Source organism: Oryctolagus cuniculus, chromosome 6, assembly GCF_964237555.1.
Source record: "Oryctolagus cuniculus chromosome 6, mOryCun1.1, whole genome shotgun sequence".
Lineage (NCBI taxonomy): Eukaryota > Metazoa > Chordata > Mammalia > Lagomorpha > Leporidae > Oryctolagus > Oryctolagus cuniculus.
Genome location: NC_091437.1, coordinates 148863921 through 148881882, shown reverse-complemented (window position 1 = coordinate 148881882; position 17962 = coordinate 148863921). Strand labels below are relative to the sequence as shown.

Below are 17962 nucleotides of genomic sequence, written 5' to 3'. Positions count from 1 at the left end.
TAGCCTGCTGATTTACTGAGTTTTGAGTCTTGCCTGTGACTGTCTTGGCGAAGCCAGACCAGGTGATTCTGTGGGATCTTGTTCAGGCCAGAGGCCGCACGTTCCCCACCGTGCTGGGTTATGTGAAAGATTTCTATTTTCTAGAACACAACATAAATACTTAAATATAATATATATACATTTTGGTCTTTAAACTAAATCAATCAACATACCACCTAAGGATGATCAAAGTTGACCAATATGTTTTAAAAAAAAAAAGAGGGTTTAAAACCACTGCAATGATCCTGTGCAGGTTTCACCGCACTACTGTTATACGCGGAACATACCTCTGTAGCACTCTGAGTAGCTTCCTACTTTTGATGGGGTATTTCTTCTGAAGATTGAGAAATGCCACGTGAGTACCCTTATCTAACAGGCTGCTGAATGCAGTATGATTTTCAGGCAGTTGTAGCAGAGAGCGCCAAATAAACATTCTGAAATTAAAGCGTAATTTTAACCAAAACATTTTGTTTTAGTAAAACTGATTTAACCTAAAAGAATTTAAATTTTACCTGTATTTGGTTGGATATTCACCATAGCCTTTTAATAAGATTTGTAAACGTTTTTTATTTAATCCATATGACAATTCATTCTAAAAAAAGATAGTGTCAGTAAGTGATAGAATCATAAAACTGAAAAGTGAACAAAGGACAATATGGCCACAGTGGCTTTTCAACTTTGGAATACAACACAAAAGAAATCACGGGATGTCTTTTCTCACTTTTTCCCAAATGTACATACGTATAGCAAAAAAAGTTCATGACACACGACCTTCCCTAGACTGGACCTGGCAAACTTTTTCTGTGACTGGTCCATTAGAACATGACACGTGGGTGTCTTAGCCGCGAGGTTCAACAAAGGACAGAAAGCCTTGGTGCATCTGGCCAGAACTGTCTTTCTTTCTTCCTTTTTTTTTTTTTTTAAGATTTATTTATTTGAAAGACAGAGTTACAGACAGAGGCAGGGACAGAGAGAGGTCTTTCATCTGCTGGTTTACTCCATAGATGGCCACAATGGCCAGAGCTGTGCCGATCCGAAGCCAGGAGTGTCTTTCGGGTCTCCCATGCAGGTGCAGGGGCCTAAGGACTCGGGCCATCTTCTATTGCCTTCCCAGGCCAGAGCAGAGAGCTAGATTGGAAGAGCAGCAGCAGGGACTAGAACTGGCGCCCGTATGGGATACCAGTGCTTCAGGCTAGGGCTTTTAACACACTGCTCCACAGCACCGGACCCCGGAATTGTGTCTTTCTTGTCTTGACAGTGAACTGATGGAGTTCCTATTTTCCTTTCTATATGCTGTTATCAAGATTCGTTGAAGACACGCATTTCACAGCACTGAAGTGTTCTACTTTGATCCTCTGCTAACAGCATGCTAGGGTTCATAATAAGCCCATGTCTTACATATTTTTGTAGGATATCCGGATATGATCTACACCAAAGCCCTGCCAGATACGCTGGCCTCAGTGAGCCTTTTACCTCCTGGGAGCCACTCATGATCACACCCACTAGTTTTCTCAGAAAAGGCTCCTGTGTGGCTGGCGCCGCGGCTCACTAGGCTAATCCCGGTGCCGGCATCCCGGGTTCTAGTCCCGGTTGGGGCGCTGGATTCTGTCCTGGTTGCTCCTCTTCCAGTCCAGCTCTCTGCTGTGGCCCAGGAAGGCGGTGGAGGATGGCTCAAATGCTTGGGCCCTGCACCCACATGGGAAACCAGGAGGAAGCACCTGGCTCCTGGCTTCGGATCGGCACAGTGCGCCTGCTGTAGCAGCCATTTGTGGGGTGAACCAACAGAAGGAAGACCTTTCTGTCTCTCTCTCTCACTGTCTAACTCTGCCTGTCATAAAAAAATAAAAAAGAAAGAAAGAAAAGAAAAGGCTCCTTTGAACTCTTGGGAAAGTTGAAGCCGGGTCATGTCTCAGGGATAGCATTTAGAACATTTTAGAACACTCATTGAATAGCAGCAACACTGCCCAATCTTTACACAGCCAGCTTTGTACTTGCTATTCAGTTTTTTAAAACAATTTTGTTTAGGGTTACATGAAGAGGTTTCTGTAAAGAAAATCAAGAATCGGGGCCAGTGCTGTGGCGCAGCAAGTTAAAGCCCTGGCCTGAAGCACCAGCATCCTATATGGGCGCCAGTTCTAGTTCTGGCTGCTCCACTTCTGATCCAGCTCTATGCTATGGCCTGGGAGAGCAGCAGAAGATGGCCCAAGTCCTTGGGCCCCTGCACCCATGTGGGAGACGCGGAGAAAGCTCCTGGCTCCGAATTGGCACAGCTCCGGCCATTGTGGCTATCTGGGGAGTGAACCAGTAGATGGAAGACCTCTCTCTCTCTCTAACTCTGCCTTTCAAATAAAATAAACAATTCTTTTAAAAAAAAATAGAAAAAAAGATGTTATTAAAGTTAGTATGAAAAATACCAAGTACTGGCGAGAATATGGAGCAGCTCTCAAACACTGATAGGAATGTGAATTGGTTCAATCAGCCACTCAGGAAAACTGCTTGAGAGCGTTCACTAAGCTAATGTACAGGGCAACAGGAGTGCAGTTACTCTCGAGGTAAAAGGAAGAGCATCTGGAAGGGAGCGGGAAGGCGCTGGGCTCATGGGTGTGTTCATTTGGTGAAAATTCACTGGGCTGTATAGTTGCGTGTTCTTTGCACGTATGTATTTATTCATGTATTGTCAATGAGAAGCTTTCAAATTCCTTGAAAATAATGTTAGTGACTTCTCCTGTAATATTTATATTTTCTTTTTTAAAAAATTTATTTTATTTGAAAGGCAGAGCTACAGAGAGACACAGGCAGAGAGAGATCTTCCATCCGTTGGTTCATTCCCCAAATGGCTGCAATGACGGGAGCTGGGCCGATCCAAAGCCAGGAGCCAGGAGCTTCTTCCTGGTCTCCCACGTGGGTGCAGGGGCCCAAGGACTTGGGCCATCTTCTACTGCTTTCCCAGGCCATAGCAGAAAGCTACAGTGGAAGTGGAGCAGCCAGGACTCAAACCAACGCCCATCTAGGATACTGGTACTGCAAGCAGCGGCTTTAACTGCTATGCCACAGTGCCGGCCCTGTGGGGAGCAACTCGGACTAGACTAAGTTACTGGAATTAAGACTTATTCTATGCATCTGCTCTCCCACAATATGGCGCTGGGAGAGGAGAAAACAGCTTCTACACAGCTGCCTCCAGTTCAGCCAATAAACTGTAGGACTTGCTCCTGATTGGAGGAGAGCAGTGTACTTGGCGTGTGGGCAGCCGAGTTGGGATTGGCAGAGGAGGACTATAAAGGAGGAGAGAGACGGCATGCACCAGGAACATCTAAGAGGATCATCTAAGGGGAACACCTGTGCAGCCCCCGAGAGAGCCGGCTGGCGGTGTGCCGCTCCCCTGCGGAAGTGGGGAATGTGGCAGGGGGAACTGCCCTTCCACGGAGGTGGAAGGGACAGTAGCCAACCCGGGAAGAACCACCAGCAAACCCGGGGAGGGCCGAGCAGACGAAAGAACAGCGCAGGGTCCTGTGTCGTTCCTCCACGAAGAGGGGGAGCGACATAATGGTGCCGTGACTCGGATGTGAAGCCTAGGCAGGGCTTAGTGTCGTTCCTCCACGAAGAGGGGGAGCGACATAATGGTGCCGTGACTCGGATAGGAAACCTAGGACGGATAGGAAACTTAGGAGGGAAGAAACGGAAAGAAGTGGGAAAATATCGGAGAGAGAGACTAGCAAACAGCCTAAGGAAAAGCCGGACGAAAAAGGTGCCGGAAGAAGCTATTGAAAGCCTAGGCATAGACTCAGATACGGACTACGGGGGGAAGCTGGGAGAAATCTCTAAGGTCGAAAGCAAAAGTGAAAGCTAGAACAAACAGACTCGGATGCGGACTGTGGGGAGAGGCCAGGAGAAATGAGGGAGGAGTATTGTTGGAGGAAAGCTTGGGGAAACATACCGGGTAGAGAAAAATGTTAGGGAAATTGAAGCCGCGGGGGGCAGGCCGAGGCGGAGACGAAAGCCACTTTGGGATTCTCAAGTTAGCCCGGGAATGGGGGGCGAAAAGTTAAAACCAGAAGCGGAAACGTAAGCCCGGTTGGGATCCGTCTGATTAGCCCGGGGAGCAAAGGACGGGAAGCCAAATCGTGGGGCGGAGACGTGAGCTGGGTTGAATTCGCCAGGTTAGCCCGGGGAACTTAGATTGAATGCTAGTGGTGGAGACGTAAGCTACGCTGTGTGACTCGCGGAGGCTGCCGCACGCAGACAGAGCGTGCGGGGCTCAAGTAGATAGGGAACGCTGGGCTAGTGCGAAGCCGCGCAGATGAGAGAGGCGCGGGCTGAAGCGGCTCAGAGCCGGAAAGCCGCCGAGAAGCAGCCTTGGGGCGGGTGCCGGGAAGCCGCAGGGATAAGAGAAACAGAAGTTTAGAAGTAAAATGAGAGAAATAGGAATGCTGGAAGATAGAAGTAAAATGGGAGAAATAGGAATGCCCGGAGATAGAGAAATAGAGAAATAGAAAGGCCTCCCCACAACATGGCAATGAGAAAGCTTGGATTCGGTCTGCCTGATTAGTGAGGCGATGAGCACCTGCGGGCGGCTAGCAGCTTATGCAGCGCAGGTCACCGAAGACAGGCACGTTATTAACATCAATAGTCTCCCCACAATACCGCAATGAGAAGGCTTGGATTCGGTCTGCCTGATTAGTAAGGCGGTAAGCACCAGTAGGCAGCTCGACCAGAGTATGAGCTGCAGGTCACCGAAGATAGGCACGAATCAACACCAATAGGCCTCCCCACAATATGGCAATGAGAAGGCTTGGATTCGGTCTGCCTGATTAGTAAGGCGGTAAGCACCAGCAGGCGGCTCGACCAGAGTATGAGCCGCAGGTCACCGAAGACAGGCACGCATCAGCGCCTAAAAACCTCCTCACAACATGGTGAAGAGAGGACCCGGATTCGGTTTGCCTGATTGATAGGACTTGTAAGAACCTGCGGGCAACTCTAGCAAGTAGAGCAGAGTGTGTGCCGCGGGACACTGAAGACAGGCGCGTATCAACGCCAAAAATAAAAAGAAAGGGGGATCTGTGGGGAGCAACTCGGACTAGACTAAGTTACTGGAATTAAGACTTATTCTATGCATCTGCTCTCCCACAATATGGCGCTGGGAGAGGAGAAAACAGCTTCTACACAGCTGCCTCCAGTTCAGCCAATAAACTGTAGGACTTGCTCCTGATTGGAGGAGAGCAGCGTACTCGGCATGTGGGCAGCCGAGTTGGGATTGGCAGAGGAGGACTATAAAGGAGGAGAGAGACGGCATGCACCAGGAACATCTAAGAGGATCATCTAAGGGGAACACCTGTGCAGCCCCCGAGAGAGCCGGCCGGCGGTGTGCCGCTCCCCTGCGGAAGTGGGGAATGTGGCAGGGGGAACTGCCCTTCCACGGAGGTGGAAGGGACAGTAGCCAACCCGGGAAGAACCACCAGCAAACCCGGGGAGGGCCGAGCAGACGAAAGAACAGCGCAGGGTCCTGTGTCGTTCCTCCACGAAGAGGGGGAGCGACAGGCCCCATGTATTTTCTTTCTATTCCAAAGTTATATGATCAGGAAAATATAAAAAAATTGAAGAAGAAAACAATAACTCATTGAAATTCCCTTGAAAATTTCCTTCAGGTAATCCTTGATTAGCTGTAGGGAACACAATGAGGAGTGTGATAGGGAGCAAGGAGCAGGAAAGGGATGCGTTAGGGACTGGTGTTGTGCCACAGCTGGTTAGACTGCTTGGGATACAGCATCTGATGTCAGAGGGCTGATTCAAGGCCCAGTTGCTCCACTTCTGACCTAGCTCCCTGCTTGTGTGCCGGGAAGGGCAGTGGAGGATGGCCCAAGTATTTGGGTCCCAGCCACCCACATGGAAGACCCAGATGGAGTTCCAGGCTCTTAGTTTTGGCCTGTTCCAACCCTGGCCACTGTGGCCATTTGGGATGCAAACCAGAGGAGGGAAGATCTCTCCACCTCTCCCCACCACCTCACCATCTATTGTTCTGCTTTTCAAAATAAATCTTAAAAAGGAGTGAGGAACACTTTAATTCTATTCCTTCTATAACCTTCTATACTAATACTATCTAAGAAAAGCATAACATGAACCACAGATGTAATTTACAATTTTCTAGGAGCTGCATTACAAGAGTAAGGAGAAGCAGGTAAAATTAGGTTTAGCAACACATTTAACCCAAAACAATAAAAATACTATTGCAGCATATAATCCATAAAAAAGCATTAAATAAAATATTTTACACTCTTTGGTTCATCCTAAATTTTCACACTTTCTTACTGTATGCTTCACACTTATAGCCATTTCAATTCAAACTAATCACGTCCAGACTACTCATCAGCCACACGTGGCCACCATATTGGACAGCGCAATTCTTCCATTAAAAAGTTTTAAAAGTGCATTGTAACGTCAGTTGCAATTCTCTTCTCTTCATACAATACTCCCTTTAATTTCCAAAACAGGGAAGAGTGACAATCACCTAGAAATCATGAGACTCCATATAGCAGAACCATGACCAAAAACAGTCTATTTATGATGCATTCTTACCTCTTTATTTTCAAAATTACTAGTCAGGTCTTGTTTTAATATTCTAGTTTGTATTTTGCTTTCCCTGGGTTTTAAAGTTGGACGCTGAACTCTTCCTGATGTTACTTTCATCTTAAGATCACCAGAACTAAGTTTATTCTTAGGCAAATCCTCAATCACTTTCACTAAAGGAGGAGGTGGCTAAAAAAAAAAAAAAAAAGAAAGAAAGAAAAAAGAAAAAATATAGGTTATATTATATATATTCCAATTGATATCCTTGGGAAATAGGCTTGCTAATATATGATTTCCAAAATTTGTTTTGATAAATTTAATATGCTTTACTATGTATAATTATTCTTCAAGTAGAATCTAAAAATGTTTTCTTGACTAATAAAGCAAACTTCTGCCAAATTCCCTAGAGAACATAATAAAAGAACATGATTTATAACAGCAATAAGTAGAACTTAATTATTCCTTGAAAGCTGGCCTTAAATCATATACCCAGGCACTTTCACGGTTGCACGGTAAAGTTACGAGTATGGTGATAAACCTCAGAAGAAAAGGCAGTTAGAAGAGGATTGAGGAGTGCATTTTAGATGAAATGCACAGTGTGGATAATAGATAATAAGAATGATATCGCGAGAGATAATGAGAGAAGTTCTAAGTATGGGGAAAAAGATTAGACAGGCAGACAAAATTAGAGAGGCTATGATGGAGATGGGGCACAGTAAGCACATAAATCAATAGTTCAAGTTGAAATTATAAGATCTAATATTGACTAAATTTAGAAAACAAAGGAACAGGGACAATCAAAAAGCTCTGTGGTTTCTAGCCTACGAGACGGGGAGAAAGAGTGAAACAGAAATGAAGAAATTGGGTTTGAAGAGTGTTTGAGAAACGATACTTTGAATGAGACAAGGACACTTAACAGAGATGTATGTCCTTGAAGAAGGTAGTAATTTAAGAATAGAACACAGGCGAGAAATCAAGGCTGCAGACGCGACTTGTGGGCGTAAGAGTCACAGAATACAGCCAAGAAAATGGACAATTTCCATGGAAATCAGAACAGCAGCGTAAAGATTTTATCCTAAATGACATGGTATTTAGATATTCCCTAAAACTGGTTTACTTGATAACATACCTTGTTTATTTCTTGTGTTAAAGCCTGAACTGAATATATGTTCAGACTGCCATTCTCCATAATAGATGCAATGTACCGTCCGTGTGGGCTAATCACTGATGAGCTAATTCCATCATCAAGGCTCCCAACTTCAAAAAGAAGTTTACAAGTCTGTATGTTGACAAATCTCATAATACCATCTTGACTCAGCACTCCAAGAACCTAAGAGGCGGCAGAGTTCCCCAAAACATTTGAAAATCAAATGTTTCAAACTATACTCACATACACATATACATACATACGCATGTTATATATTTACAAACACACACACACACACACAAATACTCCTCAACTTATGATGGGGTTAGATCCAAATCAATTTATCATAAGTTGAAAATGTATTTAATATAACTATTGAATACCCTACCACGTCTCCCACGTGGGTGCAGGGGCCCAAGGACTTGGGCCATCTTCTACTGCTCTCCCAAGCCATAGCAGCGAGCTGGATCAGAAGTGGAGCAGCCGGGACTTGAATTGGCACCCACTAAGCCACAGTGCCGGCCCCAACATATTGATTTTTTTTTTTTTTTTTGGACAGGCAGGGTGGACAGTGAGAGAGAGAGACAGAGAGAAAGGTCTTCCTTTGCCGTTGGTTCACCCTCCAATGGCCGCTGCGCCAGTGCGCTGTGGCCGGCACATTGCGCTGATCTGAAGGCAGGAGCCAGGTGCTTCTCCTGGTCTCCCATGCGGGTGCAGGGCCCAAGGACTTGGGCCATCCTCCACTGCACTCCCGGGCCACAGCAGAGAGCTGGCCTGGAAGAGGGGCAACCGGGACAGAATCCGGTGCCCTGACCGGGACTAGAACCTGGTGTGCCGGCGCCGCAAGGCGGAGGATTAGCCTATTGAGCCGCGGCGCCGGCCCCAATATATTGATTTTTAAAAGGATAATTTGTCAATAATATAAATAACATAAAATTTTGAAATTTTTTCTAATTCCATAGTCTGTTTAAAATAATATGCTAATAATTTCAAATTCTTATGTTGGGATATAAATTAAATAAGAGCTAATATAGTTCAGAAGTTCAGAAATTGCATTTTCGTTACTGACCTGATTGGAACCAGCATCAAAGCTATCAGGAAGAAATTCTAGATGGCGAATGGCTCGAACTTTTGTAGGCATCTGGATAATTCTAAAGAGCTGTGTAGCTTCTAAGCACCACAAGTGAAGATGATTTGATTTGCCTCCAGCAGCCAGGATTCGGCCATCTCTAGATGACAAAACAACAGGGAAGACTCGCTGGATTGTTTATAACAACACTGTCCAACAGAACTTTCTGTGATGATAAAAACGTCTGTATGCATGCTGTCCCATGTGGTCATCACTAGTCACATGTGACTGAGCTCTGACTCCAGCTCTGCTAAAGCAGATCCTGGAGGGTGGCAGCAATGGCTCAAGAAGCTGGGTTCCTGACACCCACATGGGAGACTGGGACCGAGTTCCTGGCTCCTAGCTTGGGCCCTGGCCTAACCCTGGTCACTGTGAACATCTCGGAAGTGAACCAGTGGATGGTCTTTGTCTTTTGCAGCATCTCAAATAAATAAATCTAAGGAGGTGATGAGAAAATATCTGCTACCTGAATGACATTAATGGGCGACATAATGTAGAGGAAGAATTCAGTGCTGGTCAGTATTCCAGACCGGCTGTATCAAAGTGTTGAGAAAGGACTATGATGGGGGCCAGCATTGTGGCGTAGCAGGTAATGCCACTGCCTGCAATGCCAGCATCCCATATGGGTGCCCGTTCGTGTCCTGGCTGCTCTGCTTAGTGGTAAAAGCTCAAGTACCTGGGTCCCTGGCACCCACTTGGGAGACCAGGATTGAAATCCAGGCTCCAGGCTTTGGCATGGGCCAGCCCCAGCTACTGCAGGAATCTGGGGAACAAACCAAGGCAAAGAGACCCTTGGTTGCTTCTCCCTGTCTTTCAAATGAAAAAACAAAGCTGGAATCCAATGTTATTATTTTTTTTATTTCTGAACGTCTTAAAATGTACATTACCTGAGCCGGCGCCGTGGCTCAATAGGCTAATCCTCCACCTTGCGGCGCCGGCACACCGGGTTCTAGTCCCGGTCGGGGCGCCGGATTCTGTCCCGGTTGCCCCTCTTCCAGGCCAGCTCTCTGCTATGGCCAGGGAGTGCAGTGGAGGATGGCCCAGGTGCTTGGGCCCTGCACCCCATGGGAGACCAGGAAAAGCACCTGGATCCTGGCTCCTGCCATCGGATCAGCGCGGTGCGCCGGCTGCAGCGGCGGCCATTGGAGGGTGAACCAACGGCAAAGGAAGACCTTTCTCTCTCTGTCTCTCTCTCTCACTGTCCACTCTGCCTGTCAAAAATTAAAAAAAAAAAAAAAAATGTACATTACCTGGTCACAGCAAACACTTTGTATAATATACTGGAGCTTTCGGGTGGAGCTGGTAATTGATATTTGCAAAACAGAGTATCACATTCCCAGGCAAAAATGGAATTGTCTTTAAAACAGCTGAGGATGGTATTACTTAGTGGTAGAAAGAAAACCTAAAGAGGGAGACAGAAAAAGTTATTTTTCACATAATTCATAGAGCCCTCTTTAAATTTAAAATGACAAAAAGTAGTCAATCTTTTTTTCAAATTACCTGTTCTTAAGCTGGAGGAAAATATATTTAAAATGCAAGGACTAATACTGTTTCAGATACTATTATGTACTAAAAATAAATGATAAACCCATTTAATTAAAAAATAGGTGACTTATGACGAGGCAATTCACAGAATTCTAAGTAACAATTTATAAACATTTACCTTATATTAAAAGATTTAGATGAAAATAAGGTATCATTTTGAGTTTCAACTTTGTTTAAAAACACTATATTAAATATTAACTATGGATAAATGTTAAAAAATACCAAATGTTGGTGACAATATAGGGAATGGACCATACCTTGCTGCTGGGAATAGAAACTGCTTAGAGATACTGTAAAACATGTTTCTGCAGCTTTAAAATAGGTATCTCTCTTTAGTGAACTTACTTACAGAATAATGGACAATATGTTTCAGGTAAATGTATGTCAAGGATCATAAGCAGAACAAGTTTAAAGTGCATATATGATATTTTATTAGAGATTCAATATATCTGAGAATGAAGTTGATAGCATGGTTGAAAACGTCACTATTTGGGGCCAGCTTTGTGGTGTAGTGGGTAAAGCTGCTGCCCGCAGTGCTGTTGGCATCCCATATGGGTGCCACTGCTCCACTCCAGATCCAGCTCCCTGCTAATGAGCCTGGGAAGGCAGCAGAAGATGGCCCAAGTGCTTGGGCCCCTGCACCCAAGGGAGAGACCTGGATGAAACTCCTGACTCCTGGCTTCGGACCAGCCTAGCTCTGACTGTTGTGGCAATTTGGTGAGTGAACCAGCAGATGGAAAATCTCTGTCTCCTCCTCTCTTCTTTTCTGTAATTCTGCCTTTCAAATAAATAAATCTTTTTTTAAAGAAGTCACTAATTTATTCTAATTTCCATTTTTTTTATTACATAAGCAATAAATGCTTCTGCTTGACAGCACAAAATTTTAATTGAAATTGATCAACACTTTCCCATGATATCTTCAATGGTGGAGCCAGCGCCCCGGTGTGCAGCACCAGCATCCCAAATGGGCACTGGTTCAAGTCCCAGCTGCTTCACTTCGGACCCAGAACTCTGTTAATGCACCTGGGAAAGCAGTGTAGGATGGCTCAAGTCCTTGGGCCCCTGCACCCCTGTGGGGGACCCAGAGGAGCTCCTGGTTCCTGGCTTTGGAACGCCTCAGTTCTGGCTGTTTTCATTTGGGGAGTGATCCAGCAGATGGAAAACCACTCTCTCTCTGTCTCTACCTCTCTCTATAACTCTTTCAAATAAAGAAAAATATATCTTTTTTTAAAAAATCTTCAATGGTTTAATTTTTTTGTGTGTTGTCTTTATACAACACACAAATGTATAATGCACCACAGAATATACTGGGTAATTAAAGTATCTACACAGGGGGTATGTATTTGGCCTAGAGCATAAGACATCAGTTAAGGTAAGTGTCCTACCACAGAAAACCTGGGTTTGCTACTTGGCTCCAGGTCCTGGCTCCAGTCTCCAGCTAATTTAGACCCTAGGAAGCAGCAGTGATAGCTCAAACCTAGGCTCCTGCCAGCCACATGGGAGACCGAGGTGGCTTCAGTTCCTGACTCCGGGCTTCAGCAGGTCCTGTCCTGGCCTGTGGACATGTGGGGTATAAACCAGCAGATGGGCATCTTTCTTTTGCTCTCTCCAATGAAATAATAACAATAATCTACTCAGGATTAATGCCAAAAAAACACAATTAAAAATGATAAGTTCATCTGATGCTAACAAATCAGGCAGGGGCATGATCCACTCCTCACTTTTGTCCTTGGCTCACTTTGCCAAAGGTAATATCTGGTAGACCTTTGGCTAAGAGATTCGCTGAGTTGGGAAGATTCACAATATGAAGACCTTTATAGAAAAACTTATAGTGAACACATTATAATCTATAATGAATGCATTAAAACACCATCCCAGGGGTAGGTGTTGTGACACAATGGGTTAAGCCACATTAGTTGTATCCCATGTTAGAGTGCTGGCTCAACTCCCAACCACTTAACCACTTGGCTTCTGATCCAGCTTCCTGTTAACACACGAGAGAAGGCAGTGGATGTTAGCCTAAGTACTTGGGTCTCTGCTACCCATGTAGAAGACCCTTTTGGAGTTCCTGCTTCAGCCTGGCCCAGGAATGGCTGTTGTGGACATGTGCGGAGTGAACAGCAGGTGGAAGATCTGTCTCTGTCTCTGTAACTCTGCCTTTCAAATAAATTAATAAATCTTTTTTTTTTAAAAAAACCACTATTTCAAAATTGATGTCAAGAAGTGACTTAAAAAATTCTTATTATAATTAGCAATCATTTTCCCAGAAAAGTAATAAAGTTTATTCCTACTGGGAAAAGCAAAGCTCACGAGTTAATGAGCATCAACTGCTATTTTAGGGGAATAGTTGTGATAGATTATTGCCTGCATGATTATGCATTACTAGATCTGTGATTTTAATTGCCATATTTTAATGGTTATAAAATTGTTCCTAATGAATCATGTCATTATTATTTAGACAGTGTCATCTCTTGACAAACATAAAAAAACTCAGGAAAAACTTCTAAAACATAATGAAACATACTTTTGTGGTGATGAGCTCAAGGATGGAGCTGCAGATGTTCCTTGTAGAACACATGAGCTCTTTTCAAAGTTTAAAGAGTTCTGAGTAGTAACGCCAGGAAGTTAAGGTCAAATGCACAAGAAATTTAGTGAGTATACATTGTATGCAGAGACTAGATAAAGTTCAATAACACATTCAATTAAATGTTTTCTGATACTCATCACAGACACTTTTTTAATATATATTGAACCACAGTAACCACAAATCCTAGGATCTGTTTCAAAATCTCTAACTAAAGAGCTCAATATCCTATCTCTAACATCAACAAAAGAATCAAAATTTACGATTTTGAAGAAGAGTAACTGGTTTACCTGATAAGTAGACGGTACAACGGACTGGCTTTGGAGTAAGGTTTGGATTCAAATTGCTCTTTTTTTTTTTTTTTAATTGTTTATTTATTTGAAAGGCAGAGCTACAGAGAGAAAGAGAGAGAGAAAGGTCTTCCATCAGCTGGTTCACTCCCGAGATAGCCACAATAGCTGGAGGCTGGGCCAGTCCAAAGCCAGGAGCCTGGAGCTATGTCCAGGTCTCCCACATAGGTACAAGGCCCCAAGCACTTGGGCTACCTTCTGCTGCTCTCTCAGGTACATTAGCAGGCAAATGGATTGGAAGTAGAGCAGCAGGTACTCGAACATATGGGATGCCAGAATTGGTGGTGGTGGTTTTACTGGCTACACTACAGAGCTGGCCTCAAACTGCTCTCTCTCATAAGCTATGTGACACTGCACATTATAATATTTCTGAACTTTAGTTTCCCCTCTTGTAAAGTATGAATAATAGTATCTATCTTTAGCATCATTTCAGCTTAAAAATAATCATATAAAGTATTATTTAAGCTTAAAAATAATTATGTAAATTATAAAAAAGTATATAGTAGGCACTCAACAACTGGTATCTACTACTACTAATTACTGCTATTACTACATACAAAAATCAGTGGAAAGAAGTTAGAGTGGCAGCTTCTTTAAAAACGACTTGAAATTAAAGATTCATAATTTCTTATCTGAAACTCTAGGGCCCAGATATGTTTCAGAATTAGTTGCGATTTTAGAATGGTGAGAGAACATATTTGACAGCATTGTGGAGAGCCTCCAGGAACCTGGGGAAATACCCCATACTGAAATACACTCATGTTTCAGCCTCACGTCAACTCAGTTAAGACTTTGCTGCTAAATGAATTCAGGTCAGATCATATTTTGCTACTAGTTGGATTAAACATTTTTAAATCATTAATAAATGCTACACTTGTCATGATAAAGTTTGAAATGACAGTTAACACATCAATTTCTAAAAAGGGATCTATTTATTTATTTATTTGAAGGGCAGAGTGGCAAAGACAGAGAGGGAGAGACAGATGAAGAGAGAACTTCCCTCCGCTGGTTCACTTCCCAAAAGGCTGCAACAGCCAGGTCTGGACCAGGCTGAAGCCAACAGCCAGGAACTCCATCCTGGTCTCCCACATGGGTGACAGGGCCCCAAGCATTTCAACCATCTTCCAGCAGGATGCTGGATCAGAAGCAAAGCAGCAGGGACTTGAACCAACACTCTGATAATGGGATGCTGGTATCTCAGAGGTGGTTTAACCCTCTGTACCAGAACACTGGCCCTACTTAATGGTCTTTTAAAAAACATAGGGGCTGGCATGGTGGCATAACAGGTTAGGTGTCTGCCTGCAGTACTGGCATTCCATATGGGCACCAGTTCAAGTTCCACTTCCGATCCAGCTTGCTGCTGATGGCCTGGGAAAGCATTAGAAGATGGCCCAAGTGCTTGGGCCCCTGCACCCATGTGGTAGACCTGGAAGAGAAGCTCCTGGCTCCTGACTGGCCCAGCTCCGGCCATTGTGGCCACTGGGGGAGTGAACCAGCAGATGGAAGATCTCTGTCTCTCCCCCTGTCTGTAACTATGCCTCCCAAGTAAATAAATAAATCTTAAAAAAAAAAAAAAAAAAACTGCAAATACATGAGATAATTTCATAACTGAATGAGATAATAATAGCAGAAATCAGTCCCATGCTAAGTGGTTGGCATAGATTATCACATTCAATCCTGAAGTAGGTGCTATTACTGTTTTCATCTTTTATACAAGGGAAATAGTTTGTCAAAATGTTTAATATGAGTCTATAAATGCCTTGAGGCTGAACTTCTAGTTTACATGAATTGCAGGGATAGAAAAGAAGTTAAACAACAATGATAAAACACTGAGACAATTCCAGAATGTGCGGCATTTTCCAAGACAACTGGCTTGGTCTTGCCACAGAATTAATGCTGTGGGGTAGGGTTAGGGGGAAGGAAGTGGAAGACTGTTTTAGATGAAAAGAGCCTTCCTAAAGTGAGCTTCACAGCAAACACTCAAGGAAAGTTACTTCAAGGGTCTCACACGTCAGCAAAATGAATACAAGTTCTATTTAAAACATAGAATCAGAAATTGGAATAAAACATACACTTAAAAAAAATGGAAGGAACTAAGGTTTTAATTTAAGATTTGGTAAATTAACATTAGTTGGAGGATGGCATTGTGGCATAGTGGGTAAAGCTGCTGCCTGCAGTGCTGGCATCCCATATGGACGCCAGTTCAAGTCTCAGCTGCTCCACTTCCAATCTGGCTCTCTGCTATGGCCTGGGAAAGCAGCAGAAGATGGCCCAAGTCCTTGGGCCCCTGCACCTGTGTGGGAGACCCCGAGGAAGCTCCTGGCTCCTGGCTTCGGATTGGTGCAGCTTCGGCTGTTGTGGATATTTAGGGAGTGAACCAGCAGATGGAAGACTTCTCTCTCTCTGCACCTCTGCCTCTGCCTCTCTGTAATTCTACCTTTCAAATAATAAATAAATAAATCTTAAAAAAAAGATTAGTTATTTTCTACTTTTTACAGTGGAAACTAGGAGTGGTAACCATTTAGCCATCTTCAATTTTGGCAAAGCCCAAGCACTAGGAATCATTTTAACATTTTAAAATTGTTATGTAATTTTTCTCTTGGCCTGCACAGTCAAAAATATTTACTATCTGGTCCTTAAAAAATGTTTGCTTGTAGCCTATAGCTCTTGGTGCTTCAATTTATAACAATACATTTACTGGTATATATCATACTATACATATATTTTGTATACTTAATTTTATTCTTACATCACTAACATTTGGAATACTATTTTTTAAACTAAAATGTCTAAATGACCAAGCAAGGTTAGCATTGGCAACTATCCAGTGTATACTAATTTTAATTTCATGGTAAAAAGAACAGATGGTATTTATGTCATTGTTTCATAACTTTGTCTCCATTGTGGGTTCAACTCCCAGTGCTCTCCTTTTTGGAATTTAAAATTCAATTTAACTACTAAAGCAATTAAAGGAGAAAAGACCTACTAAGACATTTGGACTAAATCTCTAATGAATAAGCTTGCTACAACTTTTATCTCTTTTTAATTATTAAAGGCACACTAAAGAACTCTGGGATTCCCATGGAGATTACAGAATAAATTTTTGGTTGACATGTGTTGCTAGTTGTTCATGTTAATAACCAAGAAATTAAAAGCAACGCTGTGTGTATAATATAACCTGAAGCAAAATAATTAATCACATGGGAGACTCATATACTCCTGAAAACAGTAGTTGGCTAAACAAATGGGAAAAAAAAAGAACTAAAAAGCAAAAGAAATGGATTTTTTTAAAAGATGGTATATTAAAGGTGGTATGTTTACACAATGGAATTCTTATCAGCAGTAAAATGGAACACATACAACATGGACAAATCTCAAAAACATTTTGGTGAGTGAAAATAGCCTAAGACTATTACAAACAGTTCTATTTATATGAAATTTTAGAACAGGGAACACCCATCTATAGTTGCAAAACGCTAAGGAGTAATGCTTACCCAGGTAGGAAATAATGGAACTTTCTGGGTTGGTGGTGATGCTATGTCTGCACAGGTTACCAAGGTCTACACATTTGTCACACTTAACAAACGAATACTTAAGATTTATGTACTTTGTTACACGTAAATTTTACATTAACAAACATTGAACACTAGTTCATTAAAAACAGGGTTAAGTACTCACAGAGAGGGGCCAGCTTTGTAGGTTAAGCCTCTGCCTGTGGTGCTGGCATCCCACACATGCATCGGTTTGAGTCCCGAATGCTCCCCTTCTGATCTAGCTCCCTATTAATGGTCTGGGAAAGCAGTGGAGGATGGCCCAAATGCTTGGGCCCCTGCACCCATGTGGGAGACCAGGAGGAAGCTCCTGGCTCCTGGCTTCAGATCAGCCCAGCTCCAGCCGTTGTGGCCATCTGGGGAATGAACCAGCGGATGGAAGACCTCTCTTTCTGTCTCTCCCTTCTCTCTGTAACTCTGCCTCTCAAATAAATACATAAATCTTAAAAGAAAAAAAAAAAAGTACTCATGGAGAACATTGATGTCTACAATTTGCTTTAAAACACACAGACACAAAGAATTTAAACGAGAGACACGAAGAATTAATAAGCAGAGAAACAGAAAGTTGGATAGCTCCATCCATAATATAGAAACATGTAAAGTACATAAAGGAAATATAAAATACATTAATGGTATTCTCAAGATGGTGGGGACACGTATGTTCACTGTCAAGATTTTTTTTCTGGGGCTAGCGGCACGGCTCACTAGGCTAATCCTCTGCCTAGTGGCGCTGGCACACCAGGTTCTAGTCCCGGTCGGGGCACCGGATTCTGTCCCGGTTGCCCCTCTTCCAGGCCAGCTCTCTGCTATGGCCTGGGAGTGTAGTGGAGGATGGCCCAGGTCCTTGGGCCCTGCACCCGCATGGGAGACCAGGAGAAGCACCTGGCTCCTGGCTTCAGATCAGCTCGATGCGCCGGCTGCGGCGGCCATTGGAGGGTGAACCAACGACAAAGGAAGACCTTTCTCTCTGTCTCTCTCTCTCTCTCTCTCACTGTCCACTCTGTCTGTCAAAAAACAAACAAACAAACAAACAAAAAGATTTTTTTTCTGGGGCCA

At 43.5% G+C, this 17962-nt stretch overlaps 1 protein-coding gene across 7 annotated transcripts in view; it reads right to left on the bottom strand.

The window, feature by feature from the left end:
• TBC1D31 (TBC1 domain family member 31) overlaps positions 1-17962 on the bottom strand; it is a 64125-nt gene that overhangs the window by 33524 nt on the left and 12639 nt on the right. For all 7 annotated transcript variants that reach the window (XM_070075448.1, XM_070075446.1, XM_070075447.1 and 4 more), the window contains 6 exons: positions 10127-10278; positions 8817-8976; positions 7730-7930; positions 6610-6789; positions 552-631; positions 327-473 (listed from right to left, as the gene is read on the bottom strand). In XM_070075448.1, the coding sequence (XP_069931549.1) occupies positions 327-473; positions 552-631; positions 6610-6789; positions 7730-7930; positions 8817-8976; positions 10127-10278 (920 nt within the window). The remainder of the gene's footprint in view (positions 1-326; positions 474-551; positions 632-6609; positions 6790-7729; positions 7931-8816; positions 8977-10126; positions 10279-17962) is intronic.